Below are 23,258 nucleotides of genomic sequence, written 5' to 3' on the forward strand. Positions count from 1 at the left end.
AACAATGTTATTTTCTTAAAGGCCAGACTTAATGAAGCAGAAAACAAATATAAGGATATTCAAGATAAACTGGAAAATATTAGTCAAGAAACAAATGCACGAGCCCCAGAATGTATGGCTTTGAAAGCGGACCTTACTGCCAAGAAAAGGACCTATAATGAAGCTGAGGTGAGGAAATTGTCCGACCTGGAGTAATAACAACTGCACGTCGAATATAAATAGTATTTGTTCATTTTTTAAATAGAGATTTTGTAATTTCATAGAAATTTGTGCTGCTCTAAGACTTTAAAAAATGCAGTGGTTGCATTTGGCCATTTCTGTATTTTAAAAATATATTCCTTAAAAAATATATATATTGAAATATACATACATATATACATACACACACACTCACACTCCTGCTTATATTCACCTCTGATTTGAAGACTTGGCAAAGTGGACTTGAATGGGGTTTTATTTTCTTGTTTCACTAAAGTGTATCAAATTTTCTGTTAGGTTTTATATAACCGTTCCCTAAGTGAGTATAAAGCATTAAAGAAAGATGATGAGCAGCTTTGCAAAAGAATTGAAGAACTTAAAAAAAGGTAAGATAGTTACTTTGCTGTTGTATGGTTACCTCATTTTCTACCAAAGTATTCTAAGTGAAATGCAGTGCTGTCTTTTCTGTGTTATTGCTAAAGGGATTTTATCACATTGCTTTATGGGGTTTTTTTAGAATTACAATTCTTTTTCTTTTTTCTTTTTTTAATTTAAATTATTTTATTGTTGTTTATTTGCACTTGTCTGTATTTTCTCCCCACCTTCTCCAAACCCACCTCTCTCCCTTGCTTCCACCTTCCCCCTTGGTTTTGGACACATGTTTTTTAAATGTTAGAATTTTCATTTAACATTTTCCATTTGGGATTTTTTACTGTTAGTGCTGACCAATCTTTGGAACCTGAGCGTTTGGAAAGGCAAAAAAAAATATCTCGGTTAAAAGAGAGAGGAAAGGCCTTACAGGATCAAGAAAGCTCCATCAACCAAGAAATTGAACAGTTTCTGCAAGCCATAGAAAAGGATAAAGAAGAACATACTAGAATTAAGTAAGTTTCAACACCCTTACAATGATTTTTTCAATTTCTTGAAAATCATAGTTTTATTCTTTATATGAAGAGAGAAAATCCGGGGTTTTTCTTTGTTTCTTCTGCACAAGGGATCTTTTAAAATCGCTTTTTCACGACTTTTCTTACACTTGTAGAGTTAGACAACTTCTAGGATTTCTGGTCTTCATCATTAATGCATCTTTTTTTTTCATGCTAAGTTTTGAGGATTTCTGACTATTTTTCTCTAGTAACACAATTATTTTCAAATGAAGTCATCTGCGTTTAGTTTTTAAGGTAGCTGAGTTATTTACCAGCATACAGGTATTATGGGAAAAGGCTGAATATTGCTGTATAACTGTGTCACGTATCTGCTCTGTCCTTCCACTTTTATTCTCTAGGAGAGAAGAATTAGATGTGAAGCATACACTGAATTATAATCAGAGGCAACTGAAAGAACTGAAAGACAGTAAAACTGACCGACTGAAGCGATTTGGCCCTCATGTTCCAGCTCTTCTTGAAGCAATAGATGATGCTTATACACGTGGGCAGTTTACCTATAAACCTGTAGGCCCCTTAGGTATTTGTCACTGTTTAGTCAGGATATAATAAACACCAGAAATACGTTTTTGTTTTTTATTGAGTCTAGTTTTAAAACTCTCTTATCAAAGAGCTATATAATTATGTGTTTATTTTCATTGTACATATTTTAAGAAATAATGATGAGTCAACTTAAACTTTGTAACTTTTCTTTTGTATCTTTAAATCATAAAACGGTTAAAACAAACAGAACTTAGGAAAATAAACAGTAGTTATAGAATTGAATAATCTGAGTCTGATCATTTTTTCCTGAATGAATAAATAAATGAACTTGAACATAACTGATGAGTAGGAAACTCCAGTGACATCCAGGTGTATTTGAAAGAGCACTCACCACCCGAGTTTTGGGTAACTTCTATGAAGTGACTTCTCTTTTTCTTAGTTTCTATTAAAGATGGATGACGTTGTTTTTAAGTCCTCTTCCAACTGTAAAATCCGGGTTATTTAATTATCTTCATATGTACATGAGATTTTTAAAAATCAGTTGAATTCTCCTAAGGCATTATCTCTAATTCTGTGTGCCGTTAGGTGAAAATGAGGCTGTATCTGTAGACATGTTTTGTTAGTAAAGTACTATATCACTGTATAAGTACAGTATTGAATACTGTATGAAGTACTGTAGTACTGTCTCTTTAAATATGTACCTATATGCCATGATCCATTTCAATGAATGAGGCATTCTTTTTTCTTGCTGTTAGTCTATAGTTCCAATATTTAATCATTTTTATAGAAAATAATAAAGAATCTATACATCTTTTGATTGATTGTCAAAACACCATTCAAAGGCTGGAATAGTACAAACTTACATAGAAAAACACTATTGATTTACATTAGAGTGGGCCAACTACTTCTACAGGGTTTAGTGGGTTTTCTGCCCAGTCCATTCAGTGGGTATGTGGGATTTCCCATTCAGTTAAAGTGAGATTTGCAGTATCATTTAAGCTGCTTTATATGAAACTATTGGAAAATCATTATGAACTATTATAGAAAGGTAGTTACATTAATATTTCAAAGGAAGTATTTATGGGCCTTTCAATCATTTTCTCTCACTTTTAGGAGCTTGCATTCACCTTCGGGACCCTGAACACGCTTTGGCTATTGAATCTTGCTTAAAGGGACTTCTGCAAGCCTACTGTTGCCATAACCATTCTGATGAAAGAGTACTTCAAACACTGATGAGAAAGTTTTATTTACAAGGGACCTCACGGCCACAGATCATAGTTTCTGAGTTTCGGAATGATGTGTATGATGTAAGACACAGGTAAGGCATCAGGAATTAAGCACTGTTTCTGGTTTTATTAAATCACATGCAATATCACAAAGAATTAAAATGTTTTTATGTTAGCCCTATCTACAGTACTGATTTGTAAAACTGTGTAAGGCCCCTTCTTTAATTTCGGGTAGATAAAAAACATACTGTCTGCCCTTGAGGTCCCTGCATGAAGTCTGTTGTGGGGGCAGTACAGTAAGAGATACGGTGTGGCACCGAAACTGTGCTGATGAGGGGTATGGTGCAGACCCAGCCAAAGGAGGAAGAAGGTATTAAGGAGGAGCTTGGGCCCTCATTGTTCATGGTGCTTGGAAGATTCCGTAAAGAGCTGTCAGTGATTAATTTCTTTGAGGACACCCTAACAAACTTGGAGGCACAGTACCTAAACGGGCCTCTGTAGTAGATCCTGGGTCTCTTGCCTTCTAAGTATGTGCACATTTTCTAATTTACTCTTTGTCAGCTTTGATAAAATTGGATTACGGAGTTAGTTGTGGTTGAGATGAGGAAGTAATTAAATGTTAGTAAGTAGGTTAGGGAAGAAATCAGAGAATAGAGTAAAAATGATTAGTCTTCTAACTCATGAGTTTGTTTAATGCCTTCTAGGCAAATAAAATTTTATGGGCAAAATGCATAGAGGCATGGCATCATAAATTATTCTTCAAAAATAGCATTTACATTATAGACAGTATAGAATAGTTTGAAAGAGATTTAGGACAAAATCAGTAACACTTGTTTACTTGAATGTAAGAGAAGGAAGAATTGAGGGTGACTGCTAGGTTTTTGGCTGAAGTGACTAACCTAACAGATGTGCCAAACAAGAAAAAAATTGGATTTGTCAAAAAGTAGTCCTCTTAGAATTGTGATTTTGAGCTTTTATACTAGAAATACAGTTTGGGAGTTAAAAGTGTTTTCTGTGTCTCCATGAGAATTCGACCTTATGTTAATTCTAGTTTGATCCCTAGTTTCTAAAACCTCTTAAAAGTGGCATTTCAGCTGTGCTAACAGACAACATTGCTATGGTGACAGTGGCCCCTGTGACAGGTTAGTTGCATCTGGAGTGGGAGAATGTCCTATAGAAATTCAGGTTTAATATATGGAAAAGCCAGTCTCCTGATTTCTACCTTATCTGCTCTTCCTCGTATCTTCTGCATCTTCACTTTTCAGTTTTTAAAGGCAAACCTGTCATTTTTTCACTCCTCTCTGCCACTCCACATCCTAATGGCTTTGCTTAAAATGTGTGTGTGTGTGCTGCTTTCTGCGGGAACCACCCTGGTTCAAGCCAATACCACATCTCACCTGAGTGATGCAGTAGACTCATCTGATTCCCTACCACCCCCACACTCAGTACTGAAGCAGAGTGCAGTGAGCTGGTTTCCTCCCTTCGCCCAAAGCACTCAGTACACTCCCATCCTGTTTAGGCCTTGCCACGACCTCTAGGGCCTCCCGATCTTACCAGCTCTCCTGTTCCAGCTCCAGCCCTCCCTCACTGCTCAGACCGTCTCAGCGCGCTGGCCTCCTGGCTTCCCTCACACACCTTTCAGTGCCTTTGCAAATGCTGTCCCCTTGGCCCAAAATGCTCTTCAGGTTGTCAGTGTGACACATGCATCTCCTCAGGTGTCTGCCCAGTTGACACCTGTGAGGCTTACCTAGCCATTTTTGTGTGGAAAGGCACTATATCACTTCTTTATTTTCTCTCTCCCATCAGTAGAATGGGGGCTCCATGTTGAGAAGGATGTAGTGTGTTTTGTTTATTCTTGCCTCATCTTGTGAACATAATAGGTGCTTAGTAAATGCATGTCAACATAATGAATGGAGTGGGGTAAAAGTAGGTTTACAGTTGTTCATATGGAAAATAATACTATAGTAAATAATAATACAAGAATAAACTGTTTCACATACTCAGAATTGTAGAACTACTTTTTCTTTGCCCTGTATATACAAAGGTACGTCCATTGTTTAAAATTCTAGGACAAAGAAAGCACTAAGAATACCATGACCGTTTTCCCATTAGAGATTCATTGCTCCTGTACGTCCATTCTTCAGTGCTATTAATAGCAGAGATGTTTAAAATATCAGTTGAAAGATTGAATGTCTCTTTAGGGAACCCAAATTGCTATTCATATGACTATCTACTTTCTCATATTTCCTCTGTCTTCATAATAATCTGTATTTTAGGTTTTTTATCTCAGAAGGAAAATTGTTTAGCTTTTTAAAATGTGTTTTAATTAATTGACTTTTATATTTATGTATGATAGCATAAAAGATTTAAGGAAGGTGTAATTATTGTAATAGGCAGTGGGGCATAATGGTTATCTGGGCTCTGTGAATTTTGATTCACTATGGTGTGCACCAGAGACTAGTATAATATCACATGCCCACTGTATGCTAATTTAGAAGGAAAAGAATCTGGGCTGTGGAGCTGAACTCCCTGGTTTAAATCTTAGCCCAAGCATGTGACTAGTTCTGTGACATTGGGGAGTTTATTAAACTCTGAAGCTTTCTCATCTGAAAAAAGAAATGAAGAGAATACTACTGTCTAGCTCATGGTGCTGTAAGGATTAGATGAGCATATAATATTTATATAACAGTGCCTATCATATATCATATAGAAATACTTGCTAAATAAATAAAGGTAACCTAATCAAATGTTTCCAAATGATATCAGATATTTCTCATTGTCTTATCAGTATCTGTCATCTACTCGCCCATTAATATATAGGTATGTTTATATATAATTAAAAGTTTATGTTCATCCTTCTATATTTTTGTCTCCTAGAGCGGCTTATCACCCAGAGTTCCCAACGGTTCTGACAGCTTTAGAAATTGATAACGCAGTTGTTGCAAATAGCCTAATTGACATGCGAGGCATAGAGACAGTTCTGCTAATCAAAGTAAGGCCAGAGACTTGCTGTGGTTTGTGACTTAAACGTTTCGGAACTGGAGTGGGGTGTGTGGGTCCCTGGCCCCTCCGATACATATCACGGAGTTGTTGGCGTTTCTTCACTGTACTGTAACCCCGTAGGAAAAGCTGTATTTCAATACAGAGCTGCCAGTTTGTGTGTTTTCTGCCTCAGGGAACCTTATTACTCTCAGCTGTTCTTCAAAAGTAATTTCATAAATTTTTTTTTGATGCATGATACTGTAAAAGTTTTTTGTTCTTTCTTGATTGCCTGCCAAATTCACTTTTTACTTATCCTTACAGATGTACATAATATTATCATTCTACTTTTTAAATAAGTACTTGACTTGATATTTTAAGAATCTGTTCTTTTAAAAATTGAAGAGCTGTAAAGCCAATATTTACTCTTCAGCTGTATGTGCATTTTTATATACTGTTGGATTCACTCACCATGTTGTGTTTTATCTTTGGCCTAAATTTGCTGGGAAGCTATAATTTAAAACAAATCTATAATCAAGAAACACAACAATGTCTGTTTTTCTCATCAATGGAAACAGAAGTGGTGGTATTGGTCATCTGTGTGTGTACATATTGCAAGTTCACGTTGTAATTATTTGTGGGCTTGGCTCTATCACATTTTAGAATGATATGTGAAAGAAAATAATGAAGTTCTATTGTAAACATTTGTGTCCAGAGAGGTTGACAAGACCTCAGTTAAGCCTAATTTTCCTTTTTACTTCCTGCAGGGCTTAAATATTTCTAGGCTTTCCAAGGTATTTTAGGATCTTAATCTGTATAGGAATTTGCTGTTCAGTGGATCATTTCCAGGGTGTAAAAGTCATTTAGAAAATATAAGATTTGTATGAACTGGTTTAAAGTAAATATTTTCATGTGAAAAGTTACTTAAAGTAATTTTTAATTGTAAATGGATAGCAATAGTAGAATTTATTTAAAAATAAAATGTATCTGTTTATTATACAACATTACTTAGTGTGTTGTTTTAAAGAATTAATAGTTTTAATTCTTTGTATCTTGAAAGTTTTTTTTAAATTCTTTAATTGTATGGAGTTACTTTACTTGAGTAAGTAAAAATATTTAATCTTAAAACAATGACAGGTAACATTTTGAAACTGTGTGGATCAGAAATGCTCTGGCACAACTTAAAGAGTGTGTTTTCGTCCGTTGTTTTTAGAATAATTCTGTAGCACGTGCAGTAATGCAGTCCCAAAAGCCACCCAAGAACTGTAGAGAAGCTTTTACTGCTGATGGTGATCAGGTTTTTGCAGGACGTTACTATTCATCTGAATATACAAGACCTAAATTCCTGAGCAGAGATCTGGATTCTGAAATAAGGTTGGTGTCCAGTGTAGCCTTGCTCTATTATTTCTACTGCTTCCTTTGGACATCAGTTCATATTACGATATTAGTAGTTACTTTATGAAGAATTTTGAGTAATCTCTTTGGTCTTAAAAATTATATAGCTGGACGTAGAATTCTAGGTTAATGGCTATTTTCCCATCGTCACTTCAATAAGTGTTCTGTACGAAGTACACAAAGTATGTTTCCTTGACCAACTTGCTACCTGTCTGCCAGGAGATAAGGATCAGAAGTCAGATTATAAATCAGCTACATAATTGTTGTTGATGCCCATGACAAAGGTGCCTGTTGTTAGATCTGTGACTTTTCTCAGTGACAGTGTAGGTGTGCTGGTTGACACTCTTACTCAAGGTCTGTATTTTTTATTGCTTTTTAAAAATTGATTTTAGGGAGAGAGGGATGGGAGAGGGAAGTATCAATCTGTTATTCCATAGTTAATGTGTGTACTTATAAAAGTACATGTAAGGTGCAAAAAATGTGGGAATAAACTCTCAGACTAATAATCAGTGTGGTTATTGCTTCATACAAGATCATTTTTAAGAATTACCTGTGGCCCTGGCTGTTGTATCCCAGTTGTTAGAGCATCGTCCTGAACACCAAAAAGTCAGGGGATTGGTTCCCGGTCAAGGCACATCCCTAGGTTGCGGGTTTGATCCCCGTTGGGGGCACATGTGGGGGGCAACCAGTTGATGTTCCCCTCTCTCTTTCTCACCCTTCCTCTCTCTCTAGACTCTAGAACCAGTAAATGTCTTTTTTTTTTTTTTAAATTACCTGTGGACTTTTGGACTTTGAAAATACTGGAACATTTTAATATAATTTTCTGGAATATGTTTTTCAAATTTTATTTTTTTATGTTCTTTAAAACAGATTCTGATATGCCAGACCCTGATCTAGGCACAAGATGCAACAGTATACAAGAACAAAATAATTTCTCTTTCCTAGAGCTAATATTAGGAAGTAAGAGATGAACTATAAAGAGATACTGACTAGGTCAAGGTCAAGTAGTAAGGAGATACCTACAGCAGAGTAAAGGGTGAGGGAGTCAGGAGTGTGCTGTTTAAATAGGCTGTGCCCAGCACATGTGTCCATCCACACCAGCAGCTCACACTTACTGAGGTGAGGTTTCCTATATTTCACTAGGTAGCACGTGGCCCTTCTCCATGTAAAAAGTAATTAAAACTAAGGAGAAACAGTATTTGCAAATATGCAACAGAATTTGTCCTACTCAGAAAAAAGGAAGTTGTAAAATTTAGTCTTTTTGTTTATGTAAATTATGCTGATTCTTTACATTTTTTCTAAATATTCAGAAAAATGTTTAATAACAATATTGTTTGTTGGTTTTTACTTTAGCCTCTAAGTTTCAAAGTTTGTTTCCTTGGTAAATTTTTTGCTGTTTTTAGCATAATGACTATTTGTTAATAAAGGAGTAGATTTATATATGATAAACATTTTTAATTGAATTCCAATGAACCATCTGAAATCTCTGGCATCTGCCCCCATTTTTACCAGAAATACCACAATTATTCTCTTTTCCTCACTTTTATAGTCTCTTTATCATTTATTCAGCTAACAATTACTGATTTTTAAAATAAGATTTTATTTATTTACTTTTAGAGAGGCGTGGGGAGAGAAAGAAAGGGAGTGATACATCGAGGTATTGCCTGTCAAGTGCCCTCGGATGGGGACCTGACCCACAACCCAGGCGTGTCCTGACTGGGAATCGAACCAGCTACCTTTTGGTTCGAAGGCCAACGTTCAGTCTACTGAACCACACCAGCTAGGCCCATTGATTATTTTTTACTTTTGAGAATTTCAGCGAGGCAGCACAATTATACTATTTCATCACATTTAAAATGCTATTATTTTTTATATCAGTAAAAAAAAGCTGCTAATTGAACCATGGACTGAAAGATGATTTCAGTGATATTAATACATGGTAAAATAATGCATCTTATAGAAATATGACATACACTCTTCATCAGAGAAGTTTCCCTTACTGCTGAGCTGGTCCTCCTCCACCAGGCACACAACTTTGGGAGACAGGTGCTTGGGTAGGGGAGGTCAGAAAAGATCATTTCTGAAGACACTGACAGCTGGCAGGAGGCCTGTGTGGCCTTAACTTCTCTTCACTTTATCTTCCATTCATTTTCATTGCCCTCCTCTCCTCCACTTTTACTTCCCAGACATTCATAGCATTTGTTCACCAATAGTAAGTGCTGAGCTGTCCATTTTATCTTTCCACCCTTCTGTGCCTTTGTGCATTTCTTTCCATCCTCTCCTCTAGCTGGTCCAGCTGTTGAAAAACTTCAGACTACAATTCAGTTGTCCTTTCTCCCAGACTCTTTTGTCCCATGGTTTTATGGAAAAATAGTATACTGTTCTCATTTTAATGTTATGGTTTATTTCTGGATTTTCTTTTTTGTTTGAGCCCTTCATCACAATTCTGTTTCTGCCTCTACCCATCAATGTGCACAGTATCTGGTATCATAGAAATTGTATCATAGATACTAATGAAATAAGTAAAATTTGACTCCAGTTTTGATGTTTTGTGAAATCTATGTTTTCATGTTCTTAATAACCTGGTAGGAGTATAGAACTGGTTCGATTGAACAGGGTTTTGCAAATACGCTATTAAAAACAAGCTTTCCTTTGTGAAAATCCAAAGAATTTGTAATATTCAGAAATAGATTTAAAGTGTTTTTTATCCTCTCCTCTATCAAGCCACTTGGAGAATGAGGTTGAGAATAAGAAGGCGCAGATACTGAGTCTTCAGCACCATTTGTCTGCCCTTGAAAAGGACATTAAACACAATGAAGAACTTCTTAGAAGTTACCAACTCCATTGTAAAGAGTTAAAGGTATAAAAAATACATCATTTTGTTTTCTCAACTTATCACTTACAAGCTATTTTTTAAAATTCTACCATTTAGTTAGAGGAGTTCTCAAACTTTCTGGTCTCAACTCCCTTTACAGTCTTCATCAGGCTTTCACATAGGTGGGTTTTATCTGTCATTATGTTACATTGTTAAAAATGAAAATTTGAGAGTATTTATTAGTTCCCTTAAAAATAATTAACTCATCAAGGGTTAACATAACTGACATTCTTATGAAAAATATCTTTTCTAAAACCATACCTATTTAGTAAGAAGCTTGACACTTTCATGTTTTTATAGTAAATACCTATTATCTGGCTTCATAAAACTCAACTGAATCATCATGTGAGCTTCTGCAACCGATCTGTTGCAGTATTACATACACAACATAGACTACAAACCTGTGCACTTAAAAATGGTGAATAATGTCTTCGTGTTTTTACGAGACTAGTGTTGACCTCATTAACACCTGGAAGTGCTTGAAAGGCACCTGGGAGACACCTGAATTGTGCTTTGAAAACCACTGGGTTAGAGGAATCTTTCCGTGACTTGAGTGTGGATATTTCAGAACAGTATTTCTCTGTGGATTCAACATTGACATCATTTGAAATGGGAACATGGAGTACTTACATCTTTTTTGCCTGGAAATGGATTACCAGTGAGGACGATCCTGGCAGATTTGATACTTAACTTATTTTGGTTCATTTTATAATGATGTGTCTTTTTCATTAAATACAGAGCTCTTTTGTAACATAAAATGTGTATGTGTGTATATCTTTTCCAGGGCATTTATGTTATATTTTTATATTACTAAAATCTAAATACTTTATTTCAGATGAAAATAAGAAAAAATATTTCTGAAATTCAGGAGCTTGAGAATATAGAAGAACATCAGTCTGTAGATATTGAGACCTTGGTAAGATTCTTTCCTCAGTTTAATGTTACAAGGGACAAAGTAGTCATTTAATTTAATACCAGCTACTCTCCACTTTTTTTTAATGCTTTTCATTGAGGCTATATTTTTATGACTGCTGTCTCCATTTACAGATAAGCTAGAAATTACGTGGTGTATAGCCTTCAAGTTCCTTAATGTTTTATTTAGATAACTTACATGCATAGTAATAGATTTTGTCATCTCCTGCACGAAACAAAATTTTAATGAAGTTTGTGCTTTTAAAATTAAAAAGTGGCATTTTAAACCAAACCGCTTAGCAGAGTGTTTTCCAGAGTTAATCGGTATCAATATCAATGGCTATTTCTCAGTCAGTTGTAGTTGGCCTCCTCGCATTCATCTTTCTTTCAGGTCAGTGGTTTTCACTTTGATGGACCACATATTTGTTACTCCATTGTTTTTTCAGGCAGCTATTCATGATATTCAGCTTAACTTCTCCGAGTTACAGTAAACACTAGATTAGATAGATTGCAGAGTCTTGTTAAAATAAATAAATATTCATCAGTGTCTGTGCTGTGACGTATTAACCGCTGAGGGTTATAACAGTGAGTGAGGCAGATAAAGTCCTATGCCAGTGGAGTATTGCTGCCATGAGGATTTCTCTTCATTTTTTATTAGTGATCTTATTTTCTGCTTTTTATTTCTGCTTTAATTCCTTTCATTGAGAGACTTAAGTTCCTTAAAGGTGTGCACTGTGTCTCGTTTATTTTTTTACTCAGCCTCTAACACGTTGTCTGACCAAGGTGGTTATTTATACACACTGCATTTTGAAAGAAAATGAATAGACAGAATAACGGTTATTACTTTCGATTATGATCTCAAGCACAATATAGTTGTAAGTTGTGTCCTAAATGTTATCTCTTGTTATTTTTGAACTTGTCTTTGATCTGAGTTGCCTATAGCCTGTAGTTTTTTCCTCTCAGAATTGTTTGTACTATTTTCCTACTTGTTAACAGAAGTATTTTAATTAACTGTTTGTGCTTTGTAAATGTAACCAGGAAGATGAAGCTCAAGACAATAAAAAGAAAATGAAAATGGCTGAGAAAAATATGGAAAAACAAAAAGAAAATATGGAAAATCTTAAAAGTCTGAAAGTAGAAGCAGAAAGCAAGTATAATGCAATTAAACTGAAAGTTAATCAGCTATCAGAGCAAGCAGATCCACTTAAGGTATATATTATTGTTATTCTGTATGCATTTTACGTGTTAGTTTCGTATCTCCAGTGTACTCACTAGGTACTGCCCCGTCAGAATATATGGCTAAGCATAAATATAACCACATGAAAGCAGGATGTAAACCAGATTTTCTCATTAGGTCTATTAGAATTAAATTCTTCTGCTCATGGCTTTACGAGAATAAATTGCAAAGTTTCTGTTTCTCCCAGAAGATTCCAGCCTTTGTCCTTTCCTCGTTTTCTCACTTCCTTGTTTTTTCAGAGCCAGCGCTCAGGGACGTCTTGTCTGTCTACACCGTTTCTGTGCTTACCTTTCTGTTGCCCCGCTTTCCTTCAAAACTCACGCCAGCTGGAAGTGAAGTGCTGCCCAGTTCCTCGTTATGGGCATGTCTCAGTTACGGTCCAGCTTGAATTCTAGTCATTTTTTTTCATTAACACATATGTTTTGAAACCAAATTTAGGAAAATAAAATTATTCAACAGTTAAATTGTATAAATCTCCGCAAGTTGTGTATTAGCTTAGTTATCATTATTTTATTGTCATTGTTGTTTTTATGAATAACTTAATTATTCTCAGAACTTCAAATTTTATTTATAAGATGCTGAGAAGAATGAAGTATATATTTTAAGAAGAGCGGTATTTGATGATATCACTCTAACGTACTCCTTTTCTTTTTTGCAGGAAAATTATTTATCCCCTGTGAATCAAAAATGTATTTAGATATTTTAAAAGTTTAAAAGAATTTGCATGCGTAAAAAGTTTTAGTCATTGTGTTTACTGAAAAATTGTAAAAATGTAATAATAATGAGCGAAGCAAGTATTAGAGGAAGTTAGAGGAGTCCCTGTGTGTGGCAGATTTCTCTGTAGCTGCTGTCCGTGGACCTGGGGTTCCTGCCCGCTGTTGTGGCCTAACGTGGATTGATTTTCTCCTGTTCCATCTAAGAATAAAAGATAGGGAAACAGAGTGACTGATTAAGAAGAATATGTAAATACTGAAGTCTGAGGAAGGGAAACGTATTAAATCCTGAGACAGACAAATAAGTGAGTGGTTGTTACAGGAAATAAGAATTTAAATGACAAAGTCAAAGGTAAAAAAAGGCAAATTAGCTTTTAAAAGAAAATAGAGTAGTAGAATAAAATAAATGCAAACATGTTAGGAACAGACAAGGTAGAATTCAGGAATCAGAGCAGTAAAAGTTGCAACAAAGGTAAGAATAAAACATTTTTTTAAATGGGTAAAGGATCGAACAGTGTGACAAAGTCAGATGGTGAAATATGCTAAAATGGTATAGAAAAAGAAAGATTAGTGCCTAAATTATTTATCCCGAACAGTTTAAAATTAAAAACAAGAAATGATGAAGAGTAAGCTGTGTTCTGTTCTTTTAGGGACCTCTAAGCTAAAGCAACTCCTGGAATTGGGAGTCCATAAATAAGTTCAAGAGCAGAAAATATGGGCAGAAGGCAGTAAGAATTCTTGATCTTAGCTCTTTGCCTTGGCTGCAAATAACTGAAAGCTAGGAGGTGAGTCCTTCAGTTAACCTGCATGCAATCAGCCAGTAGCAAAGAGGTTTTCCTGCGTAATATCACATCACACAGCCATCGGTAACTTTAGGACAAAGAGGGTTTGGCTAACAAAATAATTCCTGAGAAATTGCAGTCGTTATACATTAACACCTTCTAGACAAAATCTGTTTGCTCTCAGGGCATTTGTTCATTTTGTGACGGGTGGTGGAGAGGAGAGTTTAAACACAGAGTTAGTCATTGAAATCTTGGCATAAGAAATATTTTACTCACTTTGAACAGTTTATTTTATTTTTATTGACTGATTTTAGAGAAAGAGAGGACAGGGGAGAGAGAGGAAAAAGCATCCATTTGTTGTTTCACTTAATTATGTGTTTATATATTGGTTGATTCTTGAATGTGCCCTGACTGGGGATTGAACCTGCAATCTTGGTGTTATGGGGACAACACTGTAACCTACTGAGCTACCTGGACAGGGCCTACACAGTTTATTTTTAATTACCCTGCAAACTACCAAACTAAATGCTTTAGTTGCAAATTAAACTCATTGGTCAGGGAGTGTGGCCCACATTGAGCGTTATTGGAGTAGGAGGGCTTCTGTATCCGATGTGGCTAAGGAGAGTTTGTTTTTATTGAGGGTAACTATGCTTCTGAAAATTCCAAGATTTCATGTTTTATAGTTTTCAAGACCTCGTAGTTAATGTAGGTTTACATAAAACGAGTAGCAATTTATCCAGTGGTGCTGAGTAACTAAAATTGATTTTGTATCCAAGAAATAAAATTTTTCAAGGATCCTGTCCCTTCTAGCATCTCAGCTTATTTTTTAAAGGCTGTAACTTCTTACAGGCTAGAAACTCCAGGGTTAGAACAACATCCAAATTTCATTTCAGGCCTAACGCAACCTAGTCCTCACCCCAAAACCAGGATGAATGTCATTAACCTGAGTTTAACATGTCTAGTTCTTGGTTTCACCATCATTAACGTGAAATTGAGTGAAATACTCTCTTGCTATCTTTTAGTTTTAAATTTATGGACATAAATTTATTAAGTATACAAGGACAAACCAAATAGCCATGGTAAATGTGGAGAAAGGGATTATTAACATCTGTAGTACTTTTCCTATCATTTTACAAGTCAAGTCTTTCCCTTTCCAAACTTGCTAGGAGGGAGGACTAACCTAGCACAAATGTGTCCTGATATGGTTTACCTCTTCGGTTTCCTCAAGCAACAAATTGGTTCCCTAAAGCAAAGGTTGGCCTATTTATTTTGACAGCTTTTACCAAAAATAATTGGAAAACAACCATTTTATTTCATAAGCTGTTCCAATTTCTAATTGTAATATCTTCTGCTACACAGATTGCAGCCATTTTCTTTTATTCTGTTTGAGATAATGGAACAGCTTGTCTTCATCCTTCGTGTAGTAATGTTTTGATTTTTAGTAGAAGTCTTTTAGAAAAGCTACATAATACAAAACAGCTACTGTAGGTGGTATTTTTATCAATATGAACAAGATAGAATAAGTTGTATTCTTAGATGAGGAAATAGCCTAAGTCCTCTGTTAAATGAGGTAAATGTTGTCAGTGTTTAGATACCCATTTTCCTTTTGGGGATATCTCAGTGTATTCTGTCTCATGATTCCATTACTGCTATTTTGGTTGTCACTTGTCTCTTTCTTTGTTTGTAACTGCAGCTCTCGAGGCTAAACACGTGGTAGGCTCAGGAAACAAACTAAAATTTAACTTGGTGGCTCTTAAATCAGAAGCCTTTTAAAGCCGTTTTATTGTGATGTAAATGACATTCAGTAAATACACAAATAAGTATATGATTTCTTAAATTTTGACATGTATATATACCTGTAAGTTTTCACAAATAGTGAAAGAACATACTCATCATGCCCAAAAGTTACCTTGTGCCCCTTCGTAATCTCTCCCCGCCTGCCTCCTGCCCCTTGCCCCCAGGCAACCGTTAGTCTGCTCTCTACTCCTACAGTCTGCACATTTTCTAGAATTACGTAAAATAGAATCACATATTTTGTGCTCTTACTTTGGGGGGTTTCACCTTTTTCAGAACCTGGCACACACTAGTACATATTGTATACTCTATATTTTGAGAAAAAAAGTGAGTACAGTAAAAGGTTCTTTTTGGTTATGGTAATCATCTATATTTTTACCTGAATCAATAATTCATTCCTTTTTATTGCCAAGTTGTATCCATTCTGTTTGATGTACCAGAGTTTGTTTATTCATTTGCCTGTTGATGGGCATGTGTTTCCAGTTTGGGGCTATTAGAAATAAATTGCTCTACACATTTATGTTTGTATATTAAACCAAATGAGCAAACTCTCTGAGAGTCTAAACTTACTTAGTGGTTTTAAAACCAGAGCCATTTCAAAAATTGAGATTTGGGGATTCTAGACCTAAAATAAAATCTCCATAGTGGAGTCAAAAAAATTACATATTTTGTAAAACGTCCAAATGAACTATAATGTAGTCAACCTATAGACCATTGTTTGAGAAAGCTGCTGTAATCAATGACAGTATGCATCCGGGGTGTCCAACCCACGGCCTGTGGGCTGCACGCAGCCCAGGGTAGCTATGAAGGTGTCCTAACACAAAATCACAAATTTACTTAAACAATTATGAGATTTTTGTGTGTGTAATTACGTGTCACGATGTATTTAACGTGTGGCCCAAGAAAGCTGTTCTTCCGATGTGGCCCAGAGACACCAAAAGGTTGGACACCCCTGACCTTTCACAAGGCTGTGCCTCCTTTAAGTCTGCAGGCTAATGTGGCTTCCCACAGACCACCTTGTTTACCAAAATAAAGTTGAAAGCAACATGATCTATGGAGACTTCATTTAAGAATTTAAATATAATAATGTGACTTCTTAATTTGGGGAAACTCCTCACTTCTATTCAGACACATCTGGCTGTGAACTTGAACACTTGTGTCTCGAAGGAGCATAGTCCTGTCCACTTTGTGGAGTTGTCAGTTAGTTTTATAGCTATGCTGGTATTTTTTTTAACAATTTTTTTTAGAGATTCTTTGGCTTTCTTCAAACAGGATGAATTAAACCTTGCTGATTCTGAAGTAGATACCCAAAAACGAGGGAAACAGCATTATGAAGAAAAACAAAAAGAACATTTGAATACTTTAAATAAAAAGAAACGAGAACTGGATATGAAAGAAAAAGAACTAGAGGTTGTTCGTCATTTTTGGTTTTACGTTTTTGTTTACAACCTTAGTCCTGATTTTTAAAGTGCATTTTCCCTAATGTCATGTTTGCAAACATAGACAAATTATCTAATGAATATCTGTTTTGTATAAAGTGACAGCTGTTTCGGTAAATCAAGAGAGAGACTTGGGGACTCTCAGAGAGTGGGGACTTAAATAGAGGACACGAACAGGACTTTGGGCTGGACCACACCAGTCAGGCCTTGTGCCTCTGGGGAATCCAGAGTGTGGCCCTCCCTCTCCCCTAACATAGCTCCTTAGATGCCTAGTTGGGCAAGTAGGTGGCAGCCTTGGGGTCAGAAAAGCCACCCCTGCCTCTGAGTGGTTGGGAGTGGTCTGGGCTGCAGTTCAGCTCCTGTTCACTGGACGCCCATGTTGACAGCTGTCAGCACGTTCCTGTTTCTGGAGGGTATTAGCTGAAGCCACCCTTGGGTCTAAGTAGAACAGACGGATTCCAGCTGTGCCTTTATTTATGTTAGGAAATGATTGAAACTGTAATCTATTGTCTTAGTTATTCAAAACTTACCATACGGAATGTTGTGAATATAAAAGAAGTACTGTGTGTTAAAAGTGCTTTTAGTTTTTTACTTTTTGTTTGAGTTTTCAGTACTGTTTACTGTTCAGAGTCCATCCTAAAACACACAGAAAGCTACCTCTGACCTCAGTGCCCGGAGTGCCAAACTTCCTAACTGCTACCTGAAATGTGTTTCATTGGGAAGTTGTGCACTAGTAAAGAAGTGCATAGTAATGTGAGTTTCTCTTGAAGATGTATCATGACTCTGGACTATATTCTCAATATAAAACTTGTACAAATAACATTGACACTAAGTGTAATTAAAATACAGTTTATAGACATAAGTTTAGACTTTTACTTTGCCCATTTTGGCACTAGTAGTACAGCGAGTTGTTATCCCAAAGAAGAGGTTTAAAGATACTAAATATCTGTTATCCAGGAGAAGATGTCACAAGCAAGACAAATCTGCCCAGAGCGGATAGAAGTAAAAAAGTCTGCATCAATTCTAGACAAAGAAATCAATAGATTAAGACAAAAGATTCAGGCGGAACATGCTAGTCACGGAGATCGAGAGGAAATAACCAGGTAAGTAGTCGGTAGCTTTTCTGCTTTATTATGTTATCCGTGTGTATTGTCAAGACAAAAAATAAATGTTCACATGTAAATTGTAAACTCGGATCACACGTTGCTGTGGCGTATAGTTTATAGCCAAACTAGTGTATCTCGTGTACGGTTAATAATCTAACTTTTTTTCCTCTGAATTTTTATAAAATTCATTACAGAATGATATCTTTTTCTGTGAACTTTTTATGCACCTTTTCATTGTCCTGTGAATATTTGGGGCACGAGGAATGTTTTATGTCTTTTTTAAAATGGTTCTGCAGCATTTGCAAAGGTATCCCTTAATTGTTTTCCGAATGGCTACATGAATAATATTTTTGTGTGTTTTTGCATCTTTAAAACTATTTGTCTTTAACTTTGAATTGAAGAATAGTTTAGCCTAATATAAAATTTTTTGTCTCTTGAGTATGTATTTATGATAGCACTAGTCTTTTAAGGCATATATCTTGTCCAGAATGTCAGAATCTGATTTTTCCCATGATACGCAGCATGCTTTTTCAGTGTATAGGTTTAAGTCTTATTTCTTAAAAGTTTTCTTGTATTTTACTTACAGATATTTTCTATTCTGTTGTTTAATTTTCTTTTTGGGGTCTTCATTTATACGTATGTTGTATATCCTTTCTCTTCTTCATGTATTTTGTCTAACCATTTTCTCTGTTTTCCACCGAGTTTGTTTTCTTTTGTCTTTGTTCTCCTTTGTTCTCTCTCTCTCTCTCTCTCTCTCGCTCTCGCTCTCGCTCTCTCTCTCTCTCTTTGGTCTAATTTGCTCTCATACCATGAATACTGCAAGTTCTCATTTTACCTCCTTTTGTCTGGTTATTACCTTCCATTGTTTACTTTTCTTTCAGGTTTTTTTTTTCTTTTTCATTTCTGTTTTGAGGGCTTTCTTTCTGATAGCATTTTTTGGTTTTAATTCATAGTGTTCAAGCACTGTTTTATTCTGCTTTGTGATGTCATTGTCCTAGTAAATTTTCTTTGTCTGTAGGGGGAGTTTTTTCTCAGCCCTTCCCCAGCCCCCCAGCCCCATAGATACCTTTGTGTGGGCGCTATACTGGTGCCTCTCTCGTTACTCATTTTTTAATTAGTTGAGTTCTCCTGGTCTGGGCCTTTGAGGGAGGATGGGTGGGTCACTGTGGGAGTCTTGGCCAGGGTTCTTTCCTACTTTGTGAGGAACTTCCTCTGCCTTCCTACAGCAACAGCTGTTGCCCCCCGTAATACCACTTCTGAGGAGCCATGCCTTCTCTGCCTCCTTGTCAGTTCAGCTGGGGTTTGGGGGTGGGAGCAATCCTAATTTCTCTCTTTCTCCATTCCCACATTCACATCTGTCACTGAGGGAAACATTTCTTGCCTTCCAGTATGGTCCCTCACTTTTAGAGAGTGTATGTTTGGGGGCATTCTTTAAGGCCTGCCCCCTCGGCCCCACCCGGGCACTTTCCTCCCGTGCTTGCTCCGCGTTCGGTAAGGCTGGACTTGGCTGCTGCCCAGCCCCGCTAACAGCTCCCCCAGTCAGGGCAGCCCGTGCTCACTCTGGCGATGGATTGTGCTTGGAGCTTAGTGAAACCTACTGCTGGACGCCTCAGCACTCCTCGGCTTCCTGTTCTTCTCCATTAAGTAAATGTACTTGAGACTCTACTTTTTAAAATGTTTTTTTTGAATGGTGTTTAATTACTTAATATTTTGTTCATGAAATAGGCAGTATCTAGAGGCAAAAGAAGTCTATCTTGATCTGGACACTAAAGTAAGGACTTTGAAAAGGTTTATTAAATTACTGGAAAAAATAATGACCCATCGATACCAAACATACCAACAATTTAGAAGGTAAGTGCATTAAAAAATATTAGCACATACATATTCTTAGTTTTTCTTTGTTTTTACTTGTCCCTTATAAATATTAAACTAAAAGAATTTTACGTGGTTCAACTAGTGAAAAGTTGCCAGTGACTTGACTACCTTGTCGGCTGGTACTCATGATCCTCTGATTTAAACAGAGGATTCTGGATTTGAAAGGGCCTTTATGGCAAGCCTGTGCAACTTTTCTCCTCCATTAGCTCTCCTTTACTAGAGCACTCACAGATGCCTGGCCATTGGCTGCTTAGAAGGGTCCTTTGGATGGGAGCTCGTTGGTTCTGAAACAGCCTCTTTCACTCCAGGATGTCATGTGCTCTTAAGACATAAGTTTTTGACTGGAGCTGTTGAGGCAGCTCCTCGGTTGATTTACAGTGATCAGGGAGTATGGGGCTGCTTGGTGCAGGCAGAGTCTCTGCTCTGTTCACTGCCTTTTCTCCTGGACCTGCTGCAGAACCTGCAATCTAGTGGGAACTTGATGCATCTTGGTTACGTGAATGAATGCAAGATTAGAGAAATTGTCGGTATTATTAATGTACCTATAAATGTATAGACTCACAAGGATAAATCGACCCAAACACAAATCACAAGCAACCAAAATAGAACAGAGGACCATCTAACGGGAGAGATGGGCCCTTGATGTGCTTGGATCCAAGGTGGCCCTAGTCTTTACACTTACTCCCTATTTTCCCCAGAGGAATCTAGTCGCATGCTTTCTACCTGTCTTTATCCCCCAAACTCTAGTCTAAAGACCATAGAAATAAAAAAATATATCTAGCTCTAGTACATTCATGGAATTTCTGGTAAAACCATAAAGAGCAACAGGCTTTGCATGTTTTACCATATTCTCTAACTAAATACAGGGTAGTTTTTGAAATGTGTGTTTCAGTTGTTTTAGGAGGGACCAGCGCAGCCTTTAGTTGAGTACTAAGCTTTTACTACCCGTGAAGCAGTGGTTTTCCGAGTGCACTCTACTGATGCCTTGTGAATTAGAAGGTTTTCTACACTTGCCAGTGGGAACATGAGCTGTTCTGGCTCTGAGTGGCCTTCGGGAATTGCTTCCAGGTGTTTTTCTCCTCCTGGGGGTGTCTCCCCACCCACATATGCTGCAGGAGTCTGGAGGCCTCTCTCCAGGCCTTCCAGGTGCCCTCTGCGGTCTGGGTCTACGCTGCCTTCCACAGACTCCCCTCTGGTGACCCACAGACTCCGCCTCATGACCCAGAGGCACCTTGGCCTCCCCACTCTGCTGGCTGTGCGTCCACCATCAGGGAAGTCCCAGGCTCCACTTAGGTTTTGGCCCACCCTTTATTCTTTCTGTAAGTAGTAATTTGGGGCAACCATAAGGCTCAGTTTATTTCCTGTCTTTGGAAGATGAGTTTCACCAGAACTGCCTGTGCTGTCTGATGTCCAGAGTCTGAAAACTTGTTTCATACATTTTGTCCATTTTTTAAATTTGTTTCAGGCAGTAGGGGAAAAATCTAGTGCATATTACTACATTTTTTCTAGAAGCAGTGGGATTTATCATAATCTAGAAAATTTCTATTTAAAGTGTTTTCTGTAAAAGTATTGCTCTTATAGTTTATTATTTTTGATATGTTTCTTTGATATGTTTTATATTGTTTACCTAATCTTAGGAATAGAATAAGAATTATCAAATTTAAAAAATTACTTATTTCTTAACACTGAAGAACCTTGCCATTTTATGAGAAAAGATTCTTTTAGATATACCATGAGTAGAAGTTGAAAAATATGTGTCTGTAGTGTAAGAAAAAAGTTAACAGAAAATTCTGAAAACCAACCAACAATAGTTGCTGCGGCACACAAAAAAAGTTATCAGTATTTTCTAGTGTGGAGATTTAATGTAGTTTAGGAAGGAAATTAGGAAGGAAAAGAATAAGTGATAGGTACTCTGAAGAAATGAGCCTTAGATTAATTAAGGAGCAAAAATATTGAGGAATACAGCCAGTCACCTATCACCCAGGTCTTACTTGGTAAATACCATTTACCACTCGAAAGGCTCTTTGGAGAAATGGCTGATCCCAGCGCTGGGCAGGGTGGGTACAGATGAGCCTCTCGCTGTGCCAGAAAGTAAGGAGATACTCAAAAAAAATGGAGTCATGGTTAAAATGTAGGAGGCAGGTTGAAGGGGCTCCTACAGGTGACATCTGCAACAATGTGAGGATTAACATAAATGAGGTCAGGGGTAGATGGTAACCCAGTGAATAAAATAAGAGTCTGTGGTTCCATTGTGACAGATAGAAAGATGGATAGGTGAGAACGTAATTGAAGAAAAAGGACTTCCTGACAGTAAAATGCCATTTGATAAATAGAGATGGACCCGGGAGTTTGCTTTGAGCCGGGCCGTGTGTGGAGGGGTACAGACACGGTGGTTAAGAGGTTGCTCTTCCCCCTTCTTTTTGCAACTATAAAGTTGAAGGGAGAGGGGCAGATGAATAGGTCTTTCACCCATTAGCAGCGGAGCTGGAGCTCAGTGCTCTTACGGACGAGGCTTACATCTTCTGTATTAGGTGATGGGTTGATAATGTCTGTATAATCCATATGAACTGGCTGAAATAACAGAATATATTAAATGGGAGGTGACATCTTTATTCATTTTATAGATGTTTGTGGTAAAAATGTGGAGACACAGCCAAAATATAAAAAGGGGGGGAGGGGGGAGTCACCAAAAATTTATAAAATTGCCAACTAATGTTAATATCTTGGCATTTTTCTGTCTGGTCTTACATGCCGGTTTAAAGATCATGCTGAATATATACTTTTGTATCTTTATATTCTTTTAAATATGCCCCAATTTTTTTTTATTTTAAGGTGTTTGACTTTACGATGCAAATTGTACTTTGACAACTTATTATCTCAGCGGGCCTATTCTGGAAAAATGAATTTTGACCACAAGAATGAAACTCTCACTATATCAGTAAGTGTCTTAACTTTGCATGTTGAGTACTAGGAGGTGCTTTGCCACAGTGTTGAAATTACTGGCTAAAGCTGCCATTGTAGGGTTTTTTAATTTTTTTATTTTTTTCTCCAGACAACCGTATTTTCTTATGAAAATTAGGAATTATATTTCAGTGATAAGTGTTTACTTTCTCTTTCTACTCTATCAGTTTCTCTTTTAAATTGTGTGAGACATTACAGAGGTCTGTTTTCTCTAGTCTCACTATAGGAAGCCAAGAAATTTCTCAAAGTATATGCTCTCCTGTGTAATTAGGTTTCTACTACTTATTCCTGAAGGTATACCTAGATCTGGCCTCTCTTGGATAAAGAAGGCTACCACACATG

The 23,258-nt window shown here is 36.7% G+C and overlaps 1 protein-coding gene across 1 annotated transcript in view; it reads left to right on the forward strand.

Moving 5' to 3' along the window:
- The window catches only part of SMC6 (structural maintenance of chromosomes 6), a 64,322-nt gene that overhangs the window by 29,745 nt on the left and 11,319 nt on the right, over positions 1 to 23,258 (forward strand). The window contains exons 11-24 of the mRNA XM_037035443.1: positions 22 to 168; positions 496 to 584; positions 918 to 1,082; positions 1,481 to 1,659; positions 2,736 to 2,940; positions 5,726 to 5,840; positions 7,041 to 7,201; positions 9,947 to 10,082; positions 10,933 to 11,013; positions 12,048 to 12,218; positions 16,808 to 16,945; positions 17,932 to 18,077; positions 19,806 to 19,931; positions 22,788 to 22,893. Of these exons, the coding sequence (XP_036891338.1) occupies positions 22 to 168; positions 496 to 584; positions 918 to 1,082; positions 1,481 to 1,659; positions 2,736 to 2,940; positions 5,726 to 5,840; positions 7,041 to 7,201; positions 9,947 to 10,082; positions 10,933 to 11,013; positions 12,048 to 12,218; positions 16,808 to 16,945; positions 17,932 to 18,077; positions 19,806 to 19,931; positions 22,788 to 22,893 (1,965 nt within the window). The remainder of the gene's footprint in view (positions 1 to 21; positions 169 to 495; positions 585 to 917; positions 1,083 to 1,480; positions 1,660 to 2,735; positions 2,941 to 5,725; positions 5,841 to 7,040; positions 7,202 to 9,946; positions 10,083 to 10,932; positions 11,014 to 12,047; positions 12,219 to 16,807; positions 16,946 to 17,931; positions 18,078 to 19,805; positions 19,932 to 22,787; positions 22,894 to 23,258) is intronic.

Source organism: Sturnira hondurensis, unplaced genomic scaffold (genome assembly GCF_014824575.4).
Source record: "Sturnira hondurensis isolate 20B ecotype Veracruz unplaced genomic scaffold, ASM1482457v3 Scaffold0022319, whole genome shotgun sequence".
Taxonomy (NCBI): domain Eukaryota; kingdom Metazoa; phylum Chordata; class Mammalia; order Chiroptera; family Phyllostomidae; genus Sturnira; species Sturnira hondurensis.